Source organism: Tachyglossus aculeatus, chromosome 6, assembly GCF_015852505.1.
Source record: "Tachyglossus aculeatus isolate mTacAcu1 chromosome 6, mTacAcu1.pri, whole genome shotgun sequence".
Taxonomy (NCBI): domain Eukaryota; kingdom Metazoa; phylum Chordata; class Mammalia; order Monotremata; family Tachyglossidae; genus Tachyglossus; species Tachyglossus aculeatus.
This window is the reverse complement of record NC_052071.1, coordinates 9,689,011-9,712,796: the sequence shown is the minus strand read 5'-3', so window position 1 is coordinate 9,712,796 and position 23,786 is coordinate 9,689,011. Positions and strand designations below refer to the sequence as shown.

The following is a 23,786-nucleotide window of genomic DNA, read 5'->3' as shown; positions in this document are numbered from 1 at the left end:
TAACAAAGGAGGGGAGAAAGGAGAAGGATAAAGACAAGAAGTGGGGAAGGAGGAGGCGGCTCCTTAACCCCGCATTTGCTTTAACTCTGCTAGCATAAGGCACGCAAGGTAAAAACACGTCTTGCGATGGAGATTATTTTTATGCAACTTGAAATTGCTCCGTAAGCTTAAAGGGGACCAGAAGTTGATTCAAAGTTTGTCTTTACTCATTTGTCTCCTCTCTGTCATTATGGCAAACTCAGCAAGAGAAAGTAATGTGGTTAGGAGGAGATGGGGGGGAGGGAAAGCAAAGGCGCGGAACGGTGGGGAGCGAGGGCACGGGAAGAGGAGGTCGGATGGAAGGAGAGGAGTGGGAAGAGGAAGGAAAGGAGGGAGGAGGGGGATGGTGAAGGAGGAGTGGAGACAGTGGAGCAGAGGGGAGGAGGGGAGAGACTGGGGGGGAAGTGGGGGGAGGAGGAGGAGGAGAGAAGGGGAGGGGGTGGGGAAAGAAAGTGTGGAGGCGGAGTGAAGATAATAAGGGAGGGCAGAGGGAAAGGAGGAAGAGGGGAGTTGGGAGGGAGGGAGGCAGGGAAAGGAGAAAGAGGAGGAGGAGGAGGAGGAGGGCGAGCTGCACCTCGATTCCCTCCTCCAGCTCCCTGGCTTTGATTTGGGAGGCTGCTGATTGGGTGGGAGCAGGGGGCCCCCCGCCAGCCCGCAGCTTTGTCTCTCTCGGAGCCAAGTTGACCGGAGAAGGAGCGGAGAACGGAGTGCGGAGAGGAGAGAGCGCGGACAGCGGAGCAGGGAGGGGAGAGTGAGTGGAGCGGGCAGAAGAGAGAGCGCGGAGCACGGAGCGGAGGAAGAGCGCGGAATTGTTCGGAGAACGCGGAGCCGTGGTGCGGGGCCGGCCGGGCCGGCTGCCCAGCGCGTGGGCTGCAGGTGCGGAGCGGGGCCGCCGATGGGACCGGGGGACGGCCGTCCCCCAAGTCACCGCCGACTGGCCCGCACGGCGCCCGGGCAGCGCAGGGGAGCCTCCGCAGCCAGTCCGAGGGCGGGCTCCGGACTCACCGTCCCTCCAGCCTGAGGTGTGAAGCCGCCGCTCTTCCCGTTCCCTCCTCCTCCTCTTCCTTCGCCGGCACCGAGGGGGCCATGAGGCTGGCGGCCCGTGGCGGGGGGCTCCCCGCGGGCCCGCCCGCCCCGCTCCTCGTCCTGCTGGCCAGCCTGGGCGCGGGGGCTCTGGGCAGGAACCTGCGCTACCGGCTGTACGAGGAGCAGCGGGTGGGCACGGTGGTCGGCCGGCTGTGGGAGGACGCCGGGGACGTGCTGGCGCGGCTGCCCAGTCCGGGCTCCGTGAGGTTCCGGGCCATGCAGCGGGGCAGCGCGCCGCCGCTGCTGAGCGTGCGGGAGGACACGGGCGACATCCGCGTGGCGGCCCGCGTGGACCGCGAGCAGCTCTGCCCGGCCCAGCCCAACTGCTCCATCCAGTTCGACGTGATCACGCTGCCCACCGACCACCTGCAGCTCTTCCACGTGGAGGTGGAGGTGCTGGACATCAACGACCACGCGCCCCAGTTCGCCCGCCCGCTCATCCCCATCGAGATCTCCGAGAGCGCCGCCGTGGGCACCCGCATCCCGCTGGACGGGGCCGCCGACCCGGACGTGGGCGACAACGGCCTGCACGGCTACGCGCTGGCCGCCAACGACGCCTTCGGCCTGGAGGTGCGCACCCGGGCGGCCGACGGGGCCGCCTTCGCCGAGCTGGTGGTGGCCCGGGAGCTGGACCGCGAGCGCACGGCCAGCTACCAGCTGCGGCTGACCGCCTCGGACCGGGGGACGCCGCCCCGCACCGGCTCGGCCCTGCTGTCCGTCAGCGTGTCCGACTCCAACGACAACAGCCCGGCCTTCGAGCGGCCCGCCTACACAGTCCGGCTGGCCGAGGACGCCCCCGTGGGGACCCTGCTCCTGGACTTGAACGCCACCGACCCGGACCTGGGGCCCAACGGCCAGGTGGTGTACGCCTTCAGCGGCCACGTGGCCCCCGCCGTGGCCGAGACCTTCCGCGTCGACCCCCGGCGGGGGCTGCTGACCCTGGCCCGGCCCCTGGACTTCGAGGCCGTGGCCTCCTACGAGATCGGCGTGCAGGCCCAGGACCTGGGCCCCAATTCCATCCCGGCGCACTGCAAGGTCAGCGTCCAGGTGGCCGACGTCAATGACAACAGCCCCGAGATCGACCTCAACCTCATGGGCCCCGGCCGCGAGGAGGCCGCCCACGTGTCCGAGGGCGACCCCGTCGACACCTTCGTGGCCCTGGTCCGCGTCCGGGACGCCGACTCGGGCCCCAACGGCCAGGTGGCCTGCAGGCTGCACGGGCACGGGCGCTTTCGCCTCCACCGGACCTACGAGGACAACTATCTGGTCCTGACCAACGCCACCCTGGATCGGGAGGAGCGGGACGAGTACAGCCTGACGCTGGTGGCCGAGGACCACGGGACGCCGGGCCTCTCGGCCACCCGCCGCTTCACCGTCCGAGTGGGCGACGTCAACGACAACGCGCCCCGCTTCCAGCGGAGCCGCTACGAGCTGGCCGTGTCCGAGAACAACGCCCCGGGGGCCTACCTGGACTCCGTCGCGGCCACCGACCCGGACCTGGGCCCCAACGGCCGCGTCACCTACGCCATCCCGGACGGCTCGGTCGCCGGCCGGCCCCTGGCCGCCTTCGTCACCGTCGATCCGGCCAACGGGGCCCTCTACGCGCTGCGGCCCTTCGACCGCGAGGAGGTCGGGGAGATCGTCTTCGTCGTGGAGGCGCGGGACGGGGGCGAGCCGCGGGGGCTCGGCACCAACGTCACCGTCGTCCTCGCCGTCGTGGACGAGAACGACAACGCCCCGATCATCGTGGCCCCGCCGCTGCGCAACGGCACGGCCCACGTCCCCATCCCCCGCGGCGCCGGGCCCGGCTACCGGCTGGTGGGCGTCCGGGCCGTGGACCGGGACGCTGGGGCCAACGCCCGGCTCGGCTGCTCCATCGAGGCAGGCAACGATGACGCCGCCTTCTTCCTGGACCCGGACCTCTGCGACCTGTACGTCAACGTGAGCGCGGCCTCCCTGCCTCCCGCCGGCCGTGAGCTCCGGGTGTTGGTCTACGACCACGGCCGCCCGCCCCTCCACGCCCGGGCCCTCCTGCACTGCTCCGTGGCCCAAGGGGCCGAGGGGCCGGCCGGCGCCGCGGGGAACTCGGCCAGCCCCGCCCCGCCCGACGCCTCGCTGCTGATCATCGTGTCCCTTGGGGCCGTCTGCGCCCTGCTGCTCGGGGCCATGGTCCTGTTCGCCACCAGATGCAACCGCGACAAGAAAGACACGCGGTCCTACAACTGCCGCGTGGCCGAGTCCACCTACCAGCAGCACCCCAAGAGGCCGGCCCGGCAGATCCACAAGGGTGACATCACCCTGGTGCCCACCGTCAACGGCACCCTGCCCATCCGATCTCAGCACCGGCCCTCCCCCTCCACCTCCCCGAGGCTGGAGAGAGGCCCGCTGGGCCGCGGCAGCGGGGCGCCCGGCCACCACAGCCACCAGTCCCTCAACAGCCTGGGGACCGTTTCCTCGGGCCACGGGCCGGACCGTTTCTCCCTGGACCTGACACACGCTACGCCCGCGGTGGAGGTGAGTGGGCCCCCTGCACTGCCCTGCCCGGCACCTCCCCATCCCTCGGCGTTCCCGAATTTGCACGGGTCTCGGGACTCTTCCGCTACATGAGGGGGGGAAGGGGCGGGGGGAGTCAGTGCCGCCCGCTACTGTCACCCGCAGGTGTCCCAGCTCTTCGCCATGCTCCACCAGGGCCAGTACCAGCCGAGACCCAGCTTCCGAGGCAACAAGTACTCCCGAAGCTACAGGTGGGAAAACTTATCGGCTCTGTCCCCTGACTTCCGCCCCTTCCCGCCCCCCGGCTTGGACGGGGGCCTGTGCCCAGGCCTCCCTGCGGCGTCTGGTCAGCCCCCATGACTCTGCATCTCCGCTCTGCCGTTTCCAGGTACGCCCTGCAGGACATGGACAAGTTCAGCCTCAAAGACAGCGGCCGCGGTGACAGCGAGGCCGGAGACAGCGACTACGACCTAGGTCGGGACTCTCCCATCGACAGGCTCCTCGGGGAAGGGTTCAGCGACCTCTTCCTCACGGACGGGAGAATTCCCACAGGTGAGCGGCCCGGAAGTGCCGGTTTGCGGGGCGGCTCTCTGACCCCCGCTCCATCCTCAAATCGGGGATGGAGCGAGGCCACGGGTGCCGTATAACAGGGCTTTTCAGGGGTGGGTGCACTGGAAAGGTGGGGCTCAGAGTGTGCGTGTGTGTGTCTGTTTGGGCCAGAGATATCCTGCACACTCTCGGAAACACAGGCACAAGCAGACTCTTAAATATTACCGTGACCGTATATGTTTAGTGTTTACTATGTGTCAAGCACTGCTAGAAGCCCCGGGGAAGATACAAGTTAATCAGGTCAGACACAGTCCATATCCCAGATAGGGCTCACAGTTTAAGTACGAGGGAGAACAGGCATTCATTCATTTATTCATTCAGTCATATTCATTGAGCACTTACTATGTGCAGAGCACTATACTGAGTGCTTGAGCAAGTCGGCAACATATAGAGGCAGTCCCTACGCAACAATGGGCTCACAGTCTAGAAGAATCCCTGTACCTACAGGCGAGGAAACCAAGGCACAGGGAAGTGAAATGACTTGCCCAAGGTCTCAGAGCAGACAAGTGGTGGAGACAGGATGGGGACTCGGGTCCCCTGATTCCCAGGCCCGTGCTCTTTCCCCTTGGCCATGCTACTTCTCAAAAACACGTACATACAGTGCTCTGCACACAGTAAGCGCTCAGTAAATACGATTGAATGAAAGCATACATAAATAAAAACCATACACACACTCCCCACCCCGCAGCTCCCCTCCCTGCTGTTCTACCTTTACCGTTCCCTGTGGATTTCAACCTTTCAGCCAGTTCTGTGCAGCGCCTGTAAGTGAGCTGAGCTACTATTTGGCTGGGGCATTTCCTGTAACAAGATCTGCCCTGCAGGATTCAGCTTCCCAGTAGCGCGGGCTCCCCGGAGGAGACGCAGCCTAGACCACAAGCCCGAGGAGCACGGGCAGACCACAAGCCTGGGGAATAGGGGCCGGGGGCTGTGGCGGGGTGGAAGCAGATCACTGAAATAGCGACAAGCTGGGCCTTAAGGCGGCTCGTTGCAGAGGGAAGGGTGAGGCCCGCTGCTGGCAGGATGCTTTCTTCAGGTTCGTTCGCAACTCTGGCGTGCAGTAATTGATGTTGTCTATTCCCCAGACCAGTCCCTCCCTGTGAGCGGAGGAGACGATTAGCAAGGCACTTGGCCTCGGCTGTTGTTCTGACCCACCCAGAATCGACCCATCGCTTCTTAGGGGCCAGATGCCAGGGGGACACAGCCCCCTTCCTTTGAGGGGCTCATGACCCAAGAGACAGAACAGCTAACGTCTCCCCATCTTACAGATGAGGACCCTGAAACACAAAGAGGTGAAGGGATCTATCCGTGTCCCCGACCCCTGGCCCCTGGCAGGCGGACAAGCACGGGAGGGATGCCTTGGGGCTCCTTGGGGGGGACTGGGAGAGGGTAGAGAATCCCAGAGGAAATGATCGATCCTCTCCGTGATCACCAGAACACTTCCCACTCCTGCCTCGTCGGGCCTGGCACTGGGGAGAATCGCACTGTCAGAGTATCCAAGCTCACCACCTTCTCTGACTCTGGACCCCACGCTATGTCCTCCAATGGACCCACCTCCCCCTCAATCCTCCCTCCTCCCCCACCTCTGTGCAACTATTTTCCAACTCCCAACTCCTCTCTCTCGCCTCTCTCTTCCCTCCTTGTTGCCAAAACCCGAAACCGCAGGGCATTTTGCCAACTCTGCTCTGTTTCTGGGCTCCAGTTTCTCCATCTGTAGAGTAGCGGCCACGATTCACCCAGATGTGCCATTGCCATTCACCCACCATGATGAGACGCTCACAGGCAGAAGGGTTGAAGAAGTGACTCTTCCCCCTTTCGATCCCCCTTCCTCAGAGCCCTTCTCCCATGCTCCGTCCGGTTCCCAACGCAGGTGGTTCCTCTATGCCCCTCCTCCCTTTCCGGTTATTTCTCTTCCAACTCTCCACTCCCCGTTCTCCTTTAACCCCGGGCACTGCTAAGTCATTTCCCCCTCCTCTTCCCCGAGTCTGCCCTTCCGACACAGCAACAGACAAGGGGTCTTTTACCAGCCCGACGTCCGGCTCCCTCCACCCCAACTCCAAGGCTCCACCTTCAAACGACGGGTTCCGCTCCCAAAAGAGGAGACGGGCCACCGGAGGAAAGACGAGCATTCCTGATCCACCACGGCTCCTCTCGTGGTGTGTCTCGGCTGGCATCGCGCTCAGGGAGAGGGAAGAAATAGCCGAACAAAGCAGGGGAGGTGGTAGTGGTAGTAATAGTAGTAACAATAATAATTACTATTATTATTACTACCACTAAATAAATACTAGAGAAGCAGCGTGGCCTAGCGGAAAAGAGCATACGGGCCTGGGAGTGAAAGGCCCAGGATTCCAATCCAGGCTCTGCCACCTATCTGCTTTGTGCCCTTGGGCAAATCACTTCACTTCTCTGTGCCTCAGTTCCCTCATCTGCAGAATGGGGATTCGTTCATTCAATCGTATTTATTGAGTGCTTACTGTGTGCAGAGCACTGTACTAAGCGCTTGGGAAGTACAAGTTGGCAACATATAGAGACGGTCCCTACCCAACAGTGGGCTCACAGTCTAGAAGGGGGAGACCAGTTCAATACCAGTTCTACCTCAGACTGTGAGGCCCATGTGGGATCTGATTTTCTTGTAGCTGCCCAAGCAATTACTACAGTGCTTCGCACATAATAATAATAATAATAATAATAATAATAATAATAATAGTGGCATTTGTTAAGCTCTTGCTATGTGCAAAGCACTGTTCTAAGCAATGGGGAGGATACAGATATTTGTACATATTTATTCTATTTATTTTATTTTGTTAATATGTTTGGTTTTGTTCTCTGTCTCCCCCTTCTAGACTGTGAGCCCACTGTTGGGTAGGGACCGTCTCTATATGATGCCAACTTGTACTTCCCAAGCGCTTAGTACAGTGCTCTGCACACAGTAAGCGCTCAATAAATACGACAATGAATGAATGAATGAATGAAAGGTGATCAGGTTGTCCCACGCAGGGCTCACAGTCTTAATCCCCATTTTACAGTTGTGGTAACTGAGCCACAGAGAAGTGAAGTGACTTGCCCAAGGTAACACAGCTGACAGTTGGCGAAGACGGGATTTGAACCCATGACCTCTGAATCCCAAGCCCGTGCTCTTTTCATTGAGCCAAGCTGGCACATGGTAAACGTTTCACAAATCCCAGAATTTTTATTATTAATTATACTATTTGTTAAGCACTTACTATGTGTTAAACAGTGTTCTAAGCACTAAGGTAATAATAATAATAATAATGGCATTTATTAAGCGCTTACTATGTGCAAAGCACTGTTCTAAGCACTGGGGAGGTTACAGGGTGATCGGGTTGCCCCACGGCGGGCTCACAGTCTTAATCCCCATTTTACAGATGAGGTAACTGAGGCACAGAGAAGTGAAGTTACTTGCCCAGAGTCACACAGCTGACTATTAGTTATTCAGATCAGACACAATTCCTGTCCCACACGGGTCGCACAGTTCAAGTAGGAGGGAGAACAGGTTTTTTAATCCACATTTTACTGGTGAAGAAACTGAGCTACCGATAAGTTAAGTGACTTACCAAGGTCACACAAAAGAGCAGAGCGGGGATTAGGTGCCAGGCTCTCTGGCTTCCAAGCCTGTGTTCTTTCCACTAGGCCATGCAATTTCCAAACTTTAGTAGTAGCGGTAGCAGTAATCCTGGAAACCGTAAACTTGTTATGGGCAGAAAACATCTGCCGATTCTGATGTACTGTACATTCCCAAGTGCTAAGTACAGTGCTGTGTACCTAATAAGCACTCAATACATACGACTGATCGGTAGCAGTAGTAATAACAGGGAATTTTACATTCTGGCATCAACCCCCAAGTCAGGGGAAGATCAGAAAATAGCACAATCTAATCAGGCCCCGTGTGTACGTGTGGATCCAGCTCCAATAACACAAAATCAAGGGGATCAGCAAGTGGGAAGACGCTCTCCCAGCACAGGCAAACTCTCCACCTTACATAATAATAATAATGGCATTCATTAAGTGCAGGCTATGTGTAAAGCACTGTTCTAAGCGCTGGGGAAGTTACAAGTGTGGGACTGTGTCCCACGGGGGGCTCACAGTCTTCATCCCCATTTTACAGATGAGATAACTGAGGCACAGAGAAGTTAATAGACTTGCCCAGAGTCACACAGCTGACAATTGGCGGAGCCGGGATTTGAACCCATGACCTCTGACTCCAAAGCCCGCGCTCTTTCCACCAAGCCGTGCTGCTTACATGACAAGACATAGCACAAGCACTAAAAATAATCCAACGGAGAACTTTCCAGGCAGGTGCCAGGTCTGCCCGGGAGCGCTCCCCTCCCCTGCAGTTTGTTTTCCAAAAAACAGACGCTCTTCTCTTACCGCCACTAGATTGTAAACTCTATGAGGTCAGGGACTGGGTCTTCACAGGCTGCACTGGCCCAAGCATTTCGATCAATAGTAGAGAAAATGCTGTACGGTGGTTGAGAGAGACTTCAGTTATTCAATCACAGCTTACTGGGTACTAAGTGCTTGGGATAAGACAAGACCCTTGACTCAATCACCGTGCACAGTCTATCGGGGAAGACAGATGTGAAAATAAATCACAGGTAGGGGAAGTGACAAGGCGTACAGATATGTACCACATTTTATTTTGTTAATATGTTTTGTTTTGTTGTCTGTCTCCCCCTTCTAGACTGTGAGCCTGCTGTTGGGTAGGGACCGTCTCTATATGTAGCAAACTTGTACTTCCCAAGCGCTTGGTACAGTGCTCCGCACACAGTAAGCGCTCAATAAATATGACTGAATGAATGAATAGGAGGTGGGGTGAATGTCAAAGTGCTTAGGGAATACAGACCCAAGTGCATAGATGAAGCAGAAGGGAGGGAGAAGGGGGTGGAGAAATAGTTAGTCAGGGAAAGCTTCCTGGAGGAGATGGGATTTTAGTTGGGAGATAGGGAGAGTGGTGCACTGTTCTACATAAAGGGGGAAGAGAATTTTAGGGAGTGGAGAGCGCTTTTAGCGAGGGGGTCAACTTCAAGAGAGACAAGAGTGAGACATACTGAGTAGAATGATATTAGAGGAGTGAAGTCTGTGGACTGTGTTGTTGGTGGAGAGGAGCGGAGGAAGGGAAGAGGGAGATGACCGAAAGGGCATTTAAGGTCTATGGTGACAAGTCTCCCTTCGATGAGCAGTGGGATGGGCAACCATCAGAGGTCACTGAAGAATGGGGAGACACGTCCAGAAAGAGGGTTGAGAAAACCGAATCGGGCAGCAGGACAAAGTGTGGACTTTAGAAGGGAGAGGCCGGAGGCAGGGAGGTCAGAGAGGAGACAGAACCGACGGGATCTGGGAACCGACCGCATATGAGGCTCGAAGGAGAGAGAGGAGTCCGGGATGATGCCAAGCTCGTGGGCTTGAGAGACAGCGGGGTCATCCATGGCGGTGGGGAAGTCCGGGGGAGCAGAAGGGCTCAGGAGGGAAAATGGGGAGTCGGTGCCAACTGACGGACTCGGGGATCTGCTCCTGCCCTCCCCGCAGCCATGCGACTGTGCACGGAGGAATGCCGGGTCCTCGGACACTCTGACCAGTGCTGGATGCCGCCTCTCCCGTCCCCCTCGGACTACCGAACCAACCTCTTCATCCCGGGCGAGGAGTTCCCGCCGCCGCCCGAGTCGCCACCCGCCACCTCCGCCGCTGCCGTGCAGGCTGGGGATCCCGGCGACAAGAAGAGGAGCTTCTCCACCTTCGGGAAGGACGCCGACAGTGCCGGGGGGGACCCGGGCCCCTCGTCGCTGCTTGCCGAGATGAGCTGTGTCTTCCAGCGCCTGCTGCCCCCGTCCTTAGACGCCGACCCTCCGGGCGGCACGGCCGACTGCCCCAACTCGCTGGAGCGGCGCAAGGGTCACCTGTTGGCCAAGCCTGCCGGGTACCCCCAGGGTGTGGCGGCCTGGGCGGCCAGCACGCACTTCCAGAATCCCGCTGGCAACCCCGGGCCGGCCGCGGGGACCCACGCCAGCGGCCAGCCGGCGGCCAAATGGCTCCCGGCCATGGAGGAGATCCCCGAGAACTATGAGGAGGACGACTTGGACAACGCTCTCAACCACCTGGGCGAAGGCCAGCACGAACTGATGGACGCCAGCGAGCTGGTGGCCGAGATCAACAAGCTGCTCCAGGAAGCACGGCAGAGCTAGGCCGCCGCCACCCCCGGGCTCCGGGACGCACCGCCCGCCGCGGCCGGGGTCTGTCCACCGGAGCTCGGCCGAGGTCGGCCCACCGCAACCTGGGTGCGACCGACCGGGGCTCCGGGACGGTCCGTCCTTCAGAGCTGGGACACGGACTAGGTCGGCCCGCGGGAGCCTGGACGCAACCGACCAGGCCGTAGGCAGGGTCTGCCCGCCGGGACGTGGCGGAGGGCGCCGCTCGCAAACCGGCTCTGGCCACGAGTTACATTTATCATAAATGTGTCTGTGTATGTTGAATATCAAAATACCGTATTTTCATATGTACACAATGCAAGTGTGGTTATCCTAAACTGTATTTTAAAAATACATTTGTACCTTATATTTATGTGTAATTTAACAAATAAATTTTATTTTTGTACTCCCATGACAAACCTGTGTTACTAAGTGTTCGAAGGCCCGGCCCCGGCCCTCCTGGCTGAAAGCGGAGAGGACGGGAATCGAGGAGCCCCCTTCTCTTGTTTCCGCCGAGGCGGCGCCTCACCCGTCCTCGGCCCAGCCGCTTCCCCATTCCAGGGCCGGAGCCCCTCCGGGATGGAGCGGTCGCTACCGAGACCCCAGCTGGGCTCCCCCTTTGGCTTCGTTACCCAGACCATGCCAGCGTCACCGACGGCCTCTGGCGGGTAACGGGGCAGGACGGCAGCTTTTCCTCTTGGCCCAACGTGGCATCCACGCAGCTCAAAACGGTGGAGCCAGAGACACAGTGACGTGCGGGAAATAAGGAACCCATCCCACCTCGGGCCCCCCATCAGCCCCAGCCTCTTACGGTTACGGTCGATGTTCACCGTCCTCCTGCAGACTCTGCTCATCTCTCTCTCCTTCCGCGGGCAAGGAGATTGGTTTTGAACCTCATGTGGTACTTTCACTGTCCTGCCTTGTTTTGTTGCATTTCTGACTGCTCTCTCTCATTGATTTCTTGAGTACCCTGCATGGCTGGCTGGGGTGATCCTCTTGGAATAGTATTTTTCTGCTCTCGTTTATGACTGCTAGTGCAATGTCATCATTATGAATAAAATGTCATTATTGTACCACCAGTAGTTTTGGGTCTCAATGGAAAAAGGGAATGGAGCACCGGGAAATCCTTCCTCGGGATGGCACTTCCGCCACCTCCAGCGATCCCAGGCAGCATCCCAGGCGGCTGGGGCTGGTGGGCGCGGAGGAGGCCGCTTATGGCCTGGCCCTCGGGCTTCAAGTGGAAAGTCGGGAGCCCTCGATGACCACACAGGGAGAAGAAAACCTGCCCTGCAGGTCCAGTCAGGCCTAATGGGGGAAGGAAGGGGTGAGAATTGGTCTCCTTTGAGGAGGGGGGTGAGTGTTGTATTCACGATGGGACTAGCACCTAAACCAGAAGAAATAACGCAACGGCTCAAGATCATAGTGACCCCTCTTGTGCAATTCAGTCTCATCTTCCCCCCACGGCCCACCAGGTATGTGATCCCTCCAGTCCCCTGGTCATCCATTTCCTCTTTATGAGGGTGGGGCTATCCAAGGAAGGGCCGAGGATCAGCCGGGAGTCCTTGTTTCCAGCCGGACCTCTCGGGCCTCCAACCCTCCCTGCGGTAGCAGCACTGACTCTCAGGTGTCGGGTGAGCCCTGGGGAGTGTCCACTGCCTCAGAGACTAAATGACCCTGGGGTGAGCCTGGTGATGCCACTTCCCAGAGGATCCCATCGCTGGACACGCCGCCAGCCCCTGGGTGGCCTGAACTCTAGGAAGAGCGGCATCCGGGAAGAGCGGCAGAATGGGGATCGGTATCTACCTCTTGAAGTTGTGCAGTAAGAACGTGCACTCAGTTGACACCAAAAAGGTGACTGTGCCCTGGAAAGTCAAGCCTGCTCAGCTGGATGATAGGACCGACAACACACTACAGTTATCATATATGGTCGGAGAGAGACTTGGCCCAAATCTCCACATCTCAGCTACATGCAAAATGCTGAGTCTTTTCCGGCGAATACAGAAACCCAAGTGGCCCACCCTATTTGCGACGCCTAGTCTTCCAGCTGTAGGGAATGGTTGGAATTCCCCAGGAAATCCCTCTCAGTCACATTTCCTGCCAGCGCGGAATGGGCAGAGGAGCTCAGCTCCCTTCAGAAGTCAGAAACCCTTCTGAGCCATGGCAACCGGCTCGGCCGACTGACTGAAAGGTGCTGGGCGGGGGAATCCAGTGGCAATGGACAGCTGCACGCAGAAGGAAAGAGAAGGCTGGAAGTGGAGGGTGAGGGAAAGGTGGATGGTCTGAAGAGAGCCATATCATGAAGGACTTCAACCTGCGTGTAGCAGACAGATATTTAAAAAAGATGAAACAGCTCTCTAGGGCAGGCTCTCCGCCTTTACACTCTAAGCACATTATAACAATAAATCATAATAATAACGATACTTGTTAAGCGCTTACTATGTGCCAAGCACTGCTCTAAGCCCTGGGGTACAAGGTAATCAGGGGGGCTCACAGTCTTAATCCCCATTTTAATAATAAGAATAATGATATTTGTTAAGTGCTTACAACGTGCCAAGCATTGTTCTAAGCACTGGGGTAGATACAAGGTAATCAGGTTGTTCCACGTGGGGCACACAGTTTGAATCCCCATTTTACAGCTGAGGTAACCGAGGCACAGAGAAGTCAAGCGACCTGACCAAAGTCACACAACTGATGAGTGGCTGAGCTGGGATTAGAACCCACAACCTCTGATGCCCAAGCCCGTGCTCTTTCCACTAAGCCATGCTGCTTCTCATTTTACAGATGAGGTGACTGAGGCACAGAGAAGTCAAGCGACCTGCCCAAAGTCACACAACTGATGAGTGGCAGAGCTGGGATTAGAACCCACAACCTCTGACGCCCAAGCCCGTGCTCTTTCCACTAAGCCATGCTGCTTCTCATTTTACAGATGAGGTGACTGAGGCACAGAGAAGTCAAGCGACAGGCCCAAAGTCACACAGCTGACAAGTGGCAGAGCCAGGATTAGAACCCACAACCTCTGACGCCCAAGCCGGTGCTCTTTCCACTAAGCCATGCTGCTTCTCATTTTACAGATGAGGTAACTGAGGCACAGAAAAGTCAAGCGACTTGCCCAAAGTCACACAACTGATAAGTGGCAGAGCCAGGATTAGAACGTACAACCTCTGACTCCCAAGCTCGTGCTCTTTCTAGTAAACCATGCTACTTCTCTACTATATGTTGCCAACCTGTACTTCCCAAGAGCTTAGTACAGTGCTCTGCACACATTAAGCGCTCAATAAATATGACTGACTGAATGAATGAATTAATACTAAGCCACGCTGCTTCTCTGGGCAGAAAACACGCCTGTCAACTCTGCTGGATTGGACACTCCCAATAATTCAGTACAACACTCTGTACATAGTGAGAGCTCAGTAAATAGCACTGATATAAAGACATTTTCCCACCGGGCTGCCAATTAGATTCTCTGCTCCTGCTTCACCCCGGCGTTAAACCACATGACAGACCATGAAACAAACTGGCCACTGCGATAGACCCTATCGTCCAATGAATGGATAGTCTGGCCCAAGATGACAGAGGATTAGGCAGGGAGAGGGGAAAAAGGGAGAGAGAGAGAGAGCACATTTCCACACATCTTTCATCCAGAGGAAGGAGTTTCTTGTCACTTGACAGGAAAGTAGGGGAGCAGAAATATGGGCACTGTCCACCTGCACATGATGGACCAATTTCTCATATAGCACCATACCTGACAAGGTGTGTAGGTGGGTGGGTGTGAAGGGAGTAGGATGGGGATTCACCCTACTAGTCAGGGTTTGCCTGGAGCAGAGAAGAGTGCCGGATTCATTCATTCAATCGTATTTATTGAGTGTATACTGTGTGCAGAGCGCTTGGGAAGTACAAGTTGGCAACATATAGAGACGGTCCCTACCCAACAGCGGATGCCAGATCCCTGGAATACTGAACATTCTCCCAGCTCCGTTGGGTGGTTCTCTTCCACATGCTCAGTACACTGGTCTGCACACAGTAGGTACTTAATAAATACCACTGATGGATATATATTGACGAGAAAGGCTGGGCAATGTTGGGTTACCACCCAATTGGAGAGACAAAGAGGCCAAAGCAGAAACAGCACCAGGAGCTTGAAGGCATCTAGTGCAGCAACACGACAGGGGGTGGCCTTTTCTCTGAGCACGAAGTGGCCATGACCGAGTCCTGCATCAGCCTTTCTGGCTACTCATTCATTCATTCAATCGTATTTATTGAGCGCTTACTGTGTGCAGAGCACTGTACTAAGCGCCTGGGAAGTACAAATCGGCAACACAAAGAGATGGTCCCTACCCAACAATGGGCTCACAGTCTAGAAATCCTCTCCTCTAGGTGCCAGGAGGGGAAGAGGAAAATGTGGATTGCATGTAAATGTAAATACGATTGAATGAATGAATGAATGAATGAATGAATAGGAGGGGTGAGGGTGTTCCAAGCCAGAGGTAAGATGTGGGCGAGACATCGTGCAGGCTGGGTTGGAGTAGGAGAGCAATAAGATGAGGTGGAAGGGGCAAGATGACTGATTGCTTGAAAGCCAGTGGGGAGCAGTTATTTATGATAGCAATAATATTAATTAATTCATTCATTCAATCGTATTTATTGAACGCTTACTGTGTGCAGAGCACTGTACTAAGCGCTTGGGAAGTACAAATCGGCAACGCATAGAGATGGTCCCTGCCCAACAATGCGCTCAGAGTCTAGAAATCCTCTCCTCTAAGTGCCAGGAGGGGAAGAGGAAAATGTGGATTGCATGTAAATGTAAATGTAAGTACGATTGAATGAATGAATGAATGAATGAATAGGAGGGGTGAGGGTGTTCCAAGCCAGAGGTAAGACGTGGGCGAGATGTCGTCGTGCAGGCTGGGTTGGAGTAGGAGAGTAATAAGGTGAGGTAAGAGGGGCAAGATGACTGATTGCTTGAAAGCCAGTGGTGAGTAGTTATTTATGATAGCAATAATATTCATTCATTCTCATACTCATGAGCTTCTAAGTGAATTTCACCCCCGAAGACATCTTCTTGGAGAACAAGAATGGCCAGAAATGAACAGGTATGGATTAGAAGAGGAGGCGAAGGCTTTGGAAAAGGGAGTCCAAGAGTACACCAGCCGAAACCCCAGGAATGATACCCACTGAGTCGCTTTCCCTGAATTCATTCATTCATTCAATTGTATCTATTGAGTGCTTACTGTGTACAGAGCACTGTACTAAGCACTTGGGAAGTACAAGTTGGTAACATATAGAGGCGGTCCTTACCCAACAGTGGGCTTACAGTCTAGAAGACTGAATTCCCCAAGAGTCGTGAGGGGTCCCCCGTTGGCTTCGCCCAACCTCCACACACGGCTCCGAGAATGCCGGCTGGACGTTAGAAATGTGGGTCATTCAGCCGGGTCCCACGGGGTGTGACAAAACCAAGGCAACAAACAGGCAGCATGGGCTCCTATCACAGCAGCAGACAGAGGTGGGGAAGTGGCCAGCTGGCAAGCTCTGAGTCCCAGCTCCCCCAGCCCAGTGACACTGAAGCCGAGGCCTCCCAAGGCCAGAACAATTCAGGCCACCTGCTGTAACAATAATAATGTTGGTCTTTGCTATGTGTGTACTATGCGCAAAGCCCTGTTCTAAGCGCTGCGGGGGGTACAAGGTGATCAGGTTGTCCCGCTTGGGGCTCACAGTCTTAATCCCCATTTTACAGATGAGGCAAGTGAGGCACAGAGAAGTTAAGCGGCTTGCCCAGGGTCATACAGCTGACAAGTGGCGGAGCCGGGATTCGAACCCATGACTTCAGACTCCCAAGCCTGCGCTCTTTCCACTGAGCCACGCTGCTTCACCTGCCCAGCACTAACCCCACTTCGGGTGGTCCCTGGGTCGGCTTTTAAGTTCATTCATTCAATCATATTTATTGAGCACTAACTGTGTGCAGAGCACTGTACTAAGCGCTTTAGAAGTACAAGTTGTGGGAGTCATTTTTTTCTAATCTCATCTTGGCACACAGTAAGCACTTAAATACCGTTATTAGTAGTAGTAGTATTATTAATAAAAGTGGTCTTATAAGAGATGGTGCCTTCCCATATCCCTGGGACATATTTTCCCATTAAGATAGGTCAATTGAGCACATACTGTGTGTGAGCCCATTGTTGGGTAGGGACCGTCTCCATATGTTGCCAACTTGTACTTCCCAAGCGCTTAGTACAGTGCTCAATAAATACTATTGAATGAATGGCGCTCAAGTTGTTCAACGAGATTGCCCCCCAACACAAACACAATAAGGTACCAGACTCCTGGCATCCCCTCCCAAGGAGCCACCTTCTCCCAGTTGTCTATAACACTGCATAATTACCTACATTGCTTCACTTCCCCATGAGAACACAACTGTGACTGGAGCCCCCGCCAACCCTCTCCTCCATTGAGACCGCCCCCCAACAATAATAATGATAATAATAGGATTTCTTATTAATCATAATCATAAGCGTTATATTTGTGACACTTTCTAAGCACTTACTACGTGCCGGACACTGTAGTAAGCAGTTGGGTAGATACTAAATAATTGGGTTGGACACAATCCCTGTCCCACACAGGGCTCAGAGTCTTACTCTCCGTTTTGCAGATGAGGAATTTGAGGCAGAAAGAGCCGAAGTAATAATAATAATAATAATAATAATATTCAGTCCCCCTTCTTGCATGTGAGCCCGTTGTTGGGTAGGGACCATCTCTATATGTTCCCAACTTGTACTTCCCAAGCACTTAGTACAGTGCTCTGCACAGAGTAAGTGCTCAATAAATACGATTGAATGAATGAATGAATCTGCCAAACTAGCTCTCTTCCTCCCTCAATAAATACAACCGAATGAATAGTAATAATAATAATAATAATAATAATAATAATAATAATAATATTCAGTCCCCCTTCTTGCATGTGAGCCCGTTGTTGGGTAGGGACCATCTCTATATGTTCCCAACTTGTACTTCCCAAGCACTTAGTACAGTGCTCTGCACAGAGTAAGTGCTCAATAAATACGATTGAATGAATGAATCTGCCAAACTAGCTCTCTTCCTCCCTCAATACAACTGCATGAATAATAATAATAATAATGGTATTTGTTAAGCGCTTACTACATGCCAAGCACAAGGTCATACATCAGGCCTGTGCTCTTTCCTCTAGGCCACACTATTCTAAAATATTCTAAATAACTTTGGTAGTTGTTTAAAGCTTACTATGGGCCAAGCGCTGTTTTAAGCCCTTGGGTAGATACAAGTTAATTAGGTTGTATACAATCCCTGTCCCACATGGCACTCACAGTTTTAATCCTCATTTTACCAAGAGGCCTAAAGAAGTGAAGTGACTTACCCAAAGTCACCCGGCAGACAGGTGGCAAAGCCAGAATTAGAACCCAGGTCCTTCTCACTTCCACGCTCACGCTGTATCTACTAGGCCTTCTGTTTCTTTTTGGCTCCCATGGGTGGCGGTGACCTCTGTGTCCTCACGGCCAGGGGATAACGACCGGGCTGTTGGGATGTGTGTGTTCAGCTTTACCGGTGGAGACGACGCAGCTGGTACACACCAAAATCCCCGCAGCCATACGGGGGGCGGAGGAGACGGCCGGGCCGCCCGCACTCTTCTAGAGTTTCCTGCGGTGCTCAGACTCCCTGTGACATTTCCCCCAACTCGTCCGGCCCAGCAGAGCTGCAGAGCTGTTTTCCAGACCCCCTTTTTCTGATATGTCTGAGGGTGGAGTCTCATGGAGTCTTTGTACATAATGATAATAATAATAATAATGGCACTTATTAAGCGCTTACTATGTGCAAAGCACTGTTCTAAGCGCTGGGGAGATTACAAGGTGATCAGGTTGTCCCACAGGGGGCTCACAGTCTTCATCCCCATTTTACAGATGAGGTAACTGAGGCACAGGGAGGAGCAGTGGGGCCTTGAGCCTACAGCATGGGGCTCGGAGTCAGAAAGACCTGTCTTCTAATCTCTGCTCTGCCACTTGTCTGCCCTGTGACCTCGGCCTAGTCACTTCACTTCTCTGTGCTTCAATTATCTCATATGAAAAAGCGGAACATTAGCTTGTGAGCCCCAGGTGGGACATGGACTGTGTTCTACCTGATTACTTTGTAATAATAATAATAATAATAATAATAATAAGCACTTACTACGTGCAGAGCACTGTTCTAAGCGCTGGAGGGGGGGTACAAGGTGATCAAGTTGTCCCACGTGGGACTCACAGTCTTAATCCCCATTTTACAGATGAGGTAACTGAGGTTCAGAGAAGTTCATTCATTCATTCATTCAATCATATTTATTGAGCACTTACTGTGTGCAGAGCACTGTACTAAGTGCTCGGGAAGTACAAGTTGGCAACAAGTGACTTGCCTAAGGTCAAGTGAAGTGAAGTGACTTGCCCAAGGTCACACAGCAGACACGTGGCAGAGTCAGCATTCGAACCCGTGACTTCTGACTCCAAAGCCCGTGCTCTTTGCTCTTAGCCTCGCTGCTTCTCTTTGTATCTACCCCAACGCTTAAAACAGGGACTAGCACATAGTAAGCACTTTGAGCCCCACCTGGGACAATCTGATTATCTTTTATTTCTCCCAGTGCTTAGAACATTGCTTGCCAGATAGTAAGCGCTTAACAAATACCATTATTATTATTGCTATTATTCAATCCCCTGATTTTGATGGAGGGCTTTGTCGCTCTAGGAGTGGGGCCGGGGAGGAGCAGAGCGCATTTGTGCTCTCCAGTTTTAAAATAAAAGTGATAATAGAACTTAAAACTAAATTATTGGTTTTGTTTTTACCTCCTTTCCTGTTCTTCGGGCTCCAGACTATTTTGGAAGTGAAATTCCTTCACACCATGACAACCTGAGTCAGTGCCTGTGGGCAGCTTGAGGCCAGGGTCATTTGGGAGTCTGTTTTTGGCCCCCAGCTGATGGACAAGGAGGAAATGCATGTCTAAGGAGTCGGTCATCATCATCATCATCAATCGTATTTATTGAGCACTTACTGTGTGCAGAGCACTGTACTAAGCGCTTGGGAAGTACAAGTTGGCAACATATACAGACAGTCCCTACCCAGCAGTGGGCTCACAGTCTAAAAGGTGGGCTCACAGTCCCTCCCTCCTCCTCCTCTCCCTTAGCCTCCGGGGGCCAAGGTCAAGCAGGGAGATGGGCCACACTGCATTATTACTGGCAGGGGCAGGAAGGGAGCTGAAATCTGGCATCTCACAAGCAGCAATTAATTCCACAAATGTGCCATTAAGCGGCAGAGAAGCAGTGTAGCCTAGTGGATAGGGCAAGGGACCTGATTCTAATCCCAGTTCCGCCACCCGTCTGCTGTGTCATCTTAAGCAAGTCACTTTGCTTCCCTGTGCCTCAGTTACCTCATCTGAAAAATGGGGATGAAGACGGTAAAGCCCCAGGTGGGACATGGACTGTCTCCAACCTGATTACTTTGTATCTAACCCAGAGCTTAGAACGGTTTCTAGTACATAGCATGCACCAAGCCCTCATTTCTTCTTTTCCCTTGAAAGTGGATTTGCACCCCTTATTCATCGCCCCCTGCGTGACCATAAGCAACTCACTTCACTTCTCTGGGCCTCGGTTAACTCATCTGTAAAATGGGGATTGAGACTGTGAGCTCCACTTGAGGCAGGGACTGGGTGCAACCCGATCTGCTTGCATCCACTCCAGTGCTTAATATAGTGCCTAGCACACAGTTAAGCGTTTAACCAATACCATAATTATTATTATTATACAGCATAAGTGCCACTTCCAAGATCAGCAGGGGTGAGCACAGACTGTGAGCCCCTTCACCTTGTCAGAACCACCCGTCGCGGCAGGGCAGATGCAATACTCCGCTTTGGATGCTACCAGGAATGTTACACTGGGCACGATGGCAAATGCCAGAGCGGGCACCACCCACAGAGGCTCAGGTGGCCCCCGTGGCCATCACCTATGCCATGAGGCCGCAGATGGTGAGCAACAAGGACCTAGGAGGGGACTGGAATTTTGCAAACCCAGTCCTGTGGTGGACATTTTCCCTTAGAACACAGTGACATGGCTTCCAAAGTCGGTTTTTGTTCTGCAAAATCTGCAAAGACGCATCTGTGCGGGACTCTTGTGGCGGTTCAACGCCAGAGATGGGGGGGAGGTGTCCCACGCTCTAGAAACAGGACCTTATATTTTCCTCCAGGGCTCCGGGAACCCCCTCCGACAGATTCTTTTGGCGCCTCGGGTGAGCGATGGCTCACTAACTTTTGAAACTGCTATGGCTGCTGTGACAACTTATCCCAAAGAAAAGAGGACGGTGTCTGGCACTTCAAGAAATACAGGGATGAAGAGGGGAGACAACGACAAAAACCAAGTGCAGAGAACCTGGACGGAGCATCACGTGAGTGACTTTGAGGGAGGCCGGGTGGATCGGCCCGCCCACCTTGCCCAGAGACAGGCCTGTCTGGGGGCCGCGCGCCTGGGGGCCGACGCCGTGGGGACCGAGGTCGTGACGCCGCTGATTCGCCCCTCCTCTCCTCCCCCCCAGCTGGGATTTCTGCATCCCTCAATCCCGGGGCATGAAATTAAGCCATAAAGGCTGCTCAAACACCTGCCTAACTGACAGGGGTTATGAATACAGGGACTCAAACCTGCGGTGGGGAGCCAGTCTGGCCCTCCGGGGGTCCGGCACAGGCCTCCAATTCCAGGCGGGGGTGTCTTTTGTCCCATCTGGGAGGTCCCTTTTTCCCCCAGAATGGTAGTCCCAGTTCTGTTTTCCTATCTGCATTAGTTCAGGCTTCTTACGTTATTAAGTGACGGTGAATTAATACCCTAATCAGAGAAGCCTGGGGTAGACACTCGGATGCTTCTATCGGGCCCTGATATAGCGTGGGAGCCGACACCAACGCCTAGGCCCTACTCGGCCGGGAGAGCAAGAAGGCGGCCAAAACTAAGCTGGCACTGCTTTCTTTGTGCTGAGTCTGAGGATGGGTGAGGGGACAGAGGTAGAGATGGTGTGGTGTGGGGGAGAGACAGGGGCTCAGTCAATCAGTCCCCATCATCCACAGTGGCTCAGGTTTCCACTGCCAACCTCCATTTCAGAGCTGCGGAGGTGACAGACAACGCTCCAGGTTCAAGTGTGACAGGGCGGAGGGAGAAGCAGAGAGCCACGGGGCACGAGTGACGGTAAACTCTCCTCACCCCTGTTCACGAGATCGTCACGCAAACTGGGAGCACAGCTGCATGTCCTGAAGTAAGTGGCCAAATGCATCTCCCCTCAATGAATGACGCTCAGAGAATAACTGTCTAATGCCGATATAACTGAAAAAACCGTGTGAGTAATTATATATGAGAGAGAGGGAGAAAGAGCAAAAATACACAAAGGGTAATTTGTATCTATAAGACAGCGCCCCTTCCCAAAACACTGTAAGCACCTTGTAGTCGGGGAAAAAGCAGCATGGCTCAGTGGAAAGAGCACAGGCTTTGGAGTCAGAGGTCATGGATTCGAATCCCGACTCCACCACTTGTCTGCGGTGTGTCCTTGGGCAAGTCACAACTTCTCTGAGCCTCAGTTACCTCATCTGTAGAATGGGGACTAAGACTGCGAGCCCCACATGGGACAACTTGATCACCTTGTATCTCCCCCTCCCAGCGCTTAGAACAGTGCTCTGCACATAGTAAGTGCTTAACAAATGCCATTATTATTATTATGTCTACCAAGTCTGTTATACTGTACTTTGCCAAGCACTTAGTACAGTGTTCTGCACACAGTAAGCGTTTAATAAATACCACTGTTTGATTGATTCAGGAAGTGAGTTTCTTATGATTATTCTGCTGAGCCTGAGACAGTTCACCAATGGTATAAGAACTTGAAAAATGGAACTCAAGGTATTTTTTGATAGGGGAAACTAATAATTCGGGATATGTAATTAACTTCCCTCTAGAGAGGCGGTAGGAATAAGCACACCTAAGGGTTTTCGTTATCAATGGCATTTAGTGAACGCTTACTATGTACAGAGCCCTGTACTAAGCACTTGGGAGAGAACAATACAACAGAATTAACCGATACATTCGTTGTCCATAATGATCTTAAAATCTAGAGTTGTATCAGGATAATTTGGGAAGGTAAAGAGGTAGTTTCAGAGAGAGATAGAAGTATACTGAGACCCATTTCAGGATTACACTCCTCATAAATCAGGCATAGTCACAGAGAGACAAAAGAGTTGGAGAGGAGAGAAGCAGGATGAGCTTTACTGGAGTCAGTAGAGATCAGAAAAATCCAATCTGAGTTTACCAATGTTGATTTTAACAGAAGAAAAAATCCCTCAACCTAGTAACTGTGAGGGACTAAGAGTAGAGAAAGAGAAATGAACTCATGGCAGAGAAGAATACTATAATAATAATAATAATAATGGCATTTATTAAGTGCTTACTATGTGCAAAGCACTGTTCTAAGAGCCGGGGAGGTTACCAGATGATCAGGTGGTCCCACGGGAGGCTCACAGTCTTAATCCCCATTTTACAGATGAGGAAACTGAGGCACAGAGAAGTTAAGTGACTTGCCCAAAGTCCCACAGCTGACAATTGGCAGATCCGGGGTTTGAACCCATGACCTCTGACTCCAAAGCCCGGGGTCTTTCCACTGAGCCACGCTGAGTATATACTAGGTACCGGGCACTGAGAAGCAGCACGGCTTAGTGGAAAGAGCATGGACTTGGGAGTCAGAGGTCGTGGGTTCAAATCTTCCCTCTGCCACTTGTCAGCTGTGTGACTCTGGGCAAGTCACTTAACTTCTCGGTGCCTCAGTTACCTAATCTGTAAAATGGGGATTAAGACTGTGAGTCCCGTGTGGGACAACCGGATAATCTTGTATCTACCCCAGCGCTTAGAACAGTGCTTGGCACATAGGAAGCGCTTAAATACCATCACCACCATCACTCTTCTAGAGGCTCAGGAGAGTACAAAAATAGCAGGAAACATGGACTCTATCCTTGAGGAGCTGGGAATCTAGTGGATCGATCAGTCTATAATATTGTTTGAATGTCTGTGTGCAGAGCATTGTACTGTGCATGTAATTAGTAGACACAATCCCTGCAATCAAGAAGCTTGAAATCCAGGATGGCATCTCACAAGGCTGTGCCCCCCCACCCAACCCACACACCCCAGAGTAAAAAAACGCCACACACTGCTGCATAGAGATACACACAAACTCCCCTGCACATCCACTGTACACCCACCCATTTGCACTCAATCACTCCCATAACAGACACACATGTACAAATCGCTATCGATGCCATCTTTTGAACACTGAACATGGGCCGAACACTAAGTAAAA

At 53.6% G+C, this 23,786-nt stretch overlaps 1 protein-coding gene across 1 annotated transcript; it reads left to right on the top strand.

Moving 5' to 3' along the window:
- The first annotated feature begins 823 nt into the window (after positions 1-823).
- Positions 824-11,482, top strand: PCDH18 (protocadherin 18). The gene is made up of 4 exons (XM_038748601.1): positions 824-3,639; positions 3,784-3,869; positions 4,007-4,170; positions 9,772-11,482. Exons 1-4 carry the CDS (start codon positions 1,126-1,128, stop codon positions 10,422-10,424), a joined length of 3,417 nt encoding a protein of 1,138 aa, XP_038604529.1. The 5' UTR covers positions 824-1,125; the 3' UTR covers positions 10,425-11,482.
- Positions 11,483-23,786: the final 12,304 nt, after the last annotated feature.

What these genes read in the sequence shown, in the direction of transcription:
- PCDH18 (XM_038748601.1), top strand. Translation starts at nt 1,126, where the DNA reads ATGAGGCTGGCGGCCCGTGGCGGGGGGCTCCCCGCGGGCCCGCCCGCC. An exon ending in ACGCTACGCCCGCGGTGGAG is followed by an intron (nt 3,640 to 3,783) that starts GTGAGTGGGCCC and finishes TGTCACCCGCAG; the next exon opens with GTGTCCCAGCTCTTCGCCAT. An exon ending in GGACGGGAGAATTCCCACAG is followed by an intron (nt 4,171 to 9,771) that starts GTGAGCGGCCCG and finishes CCCTCCCCGCAG; the next exon opens with CCATGCGACTGTGCACGGAG.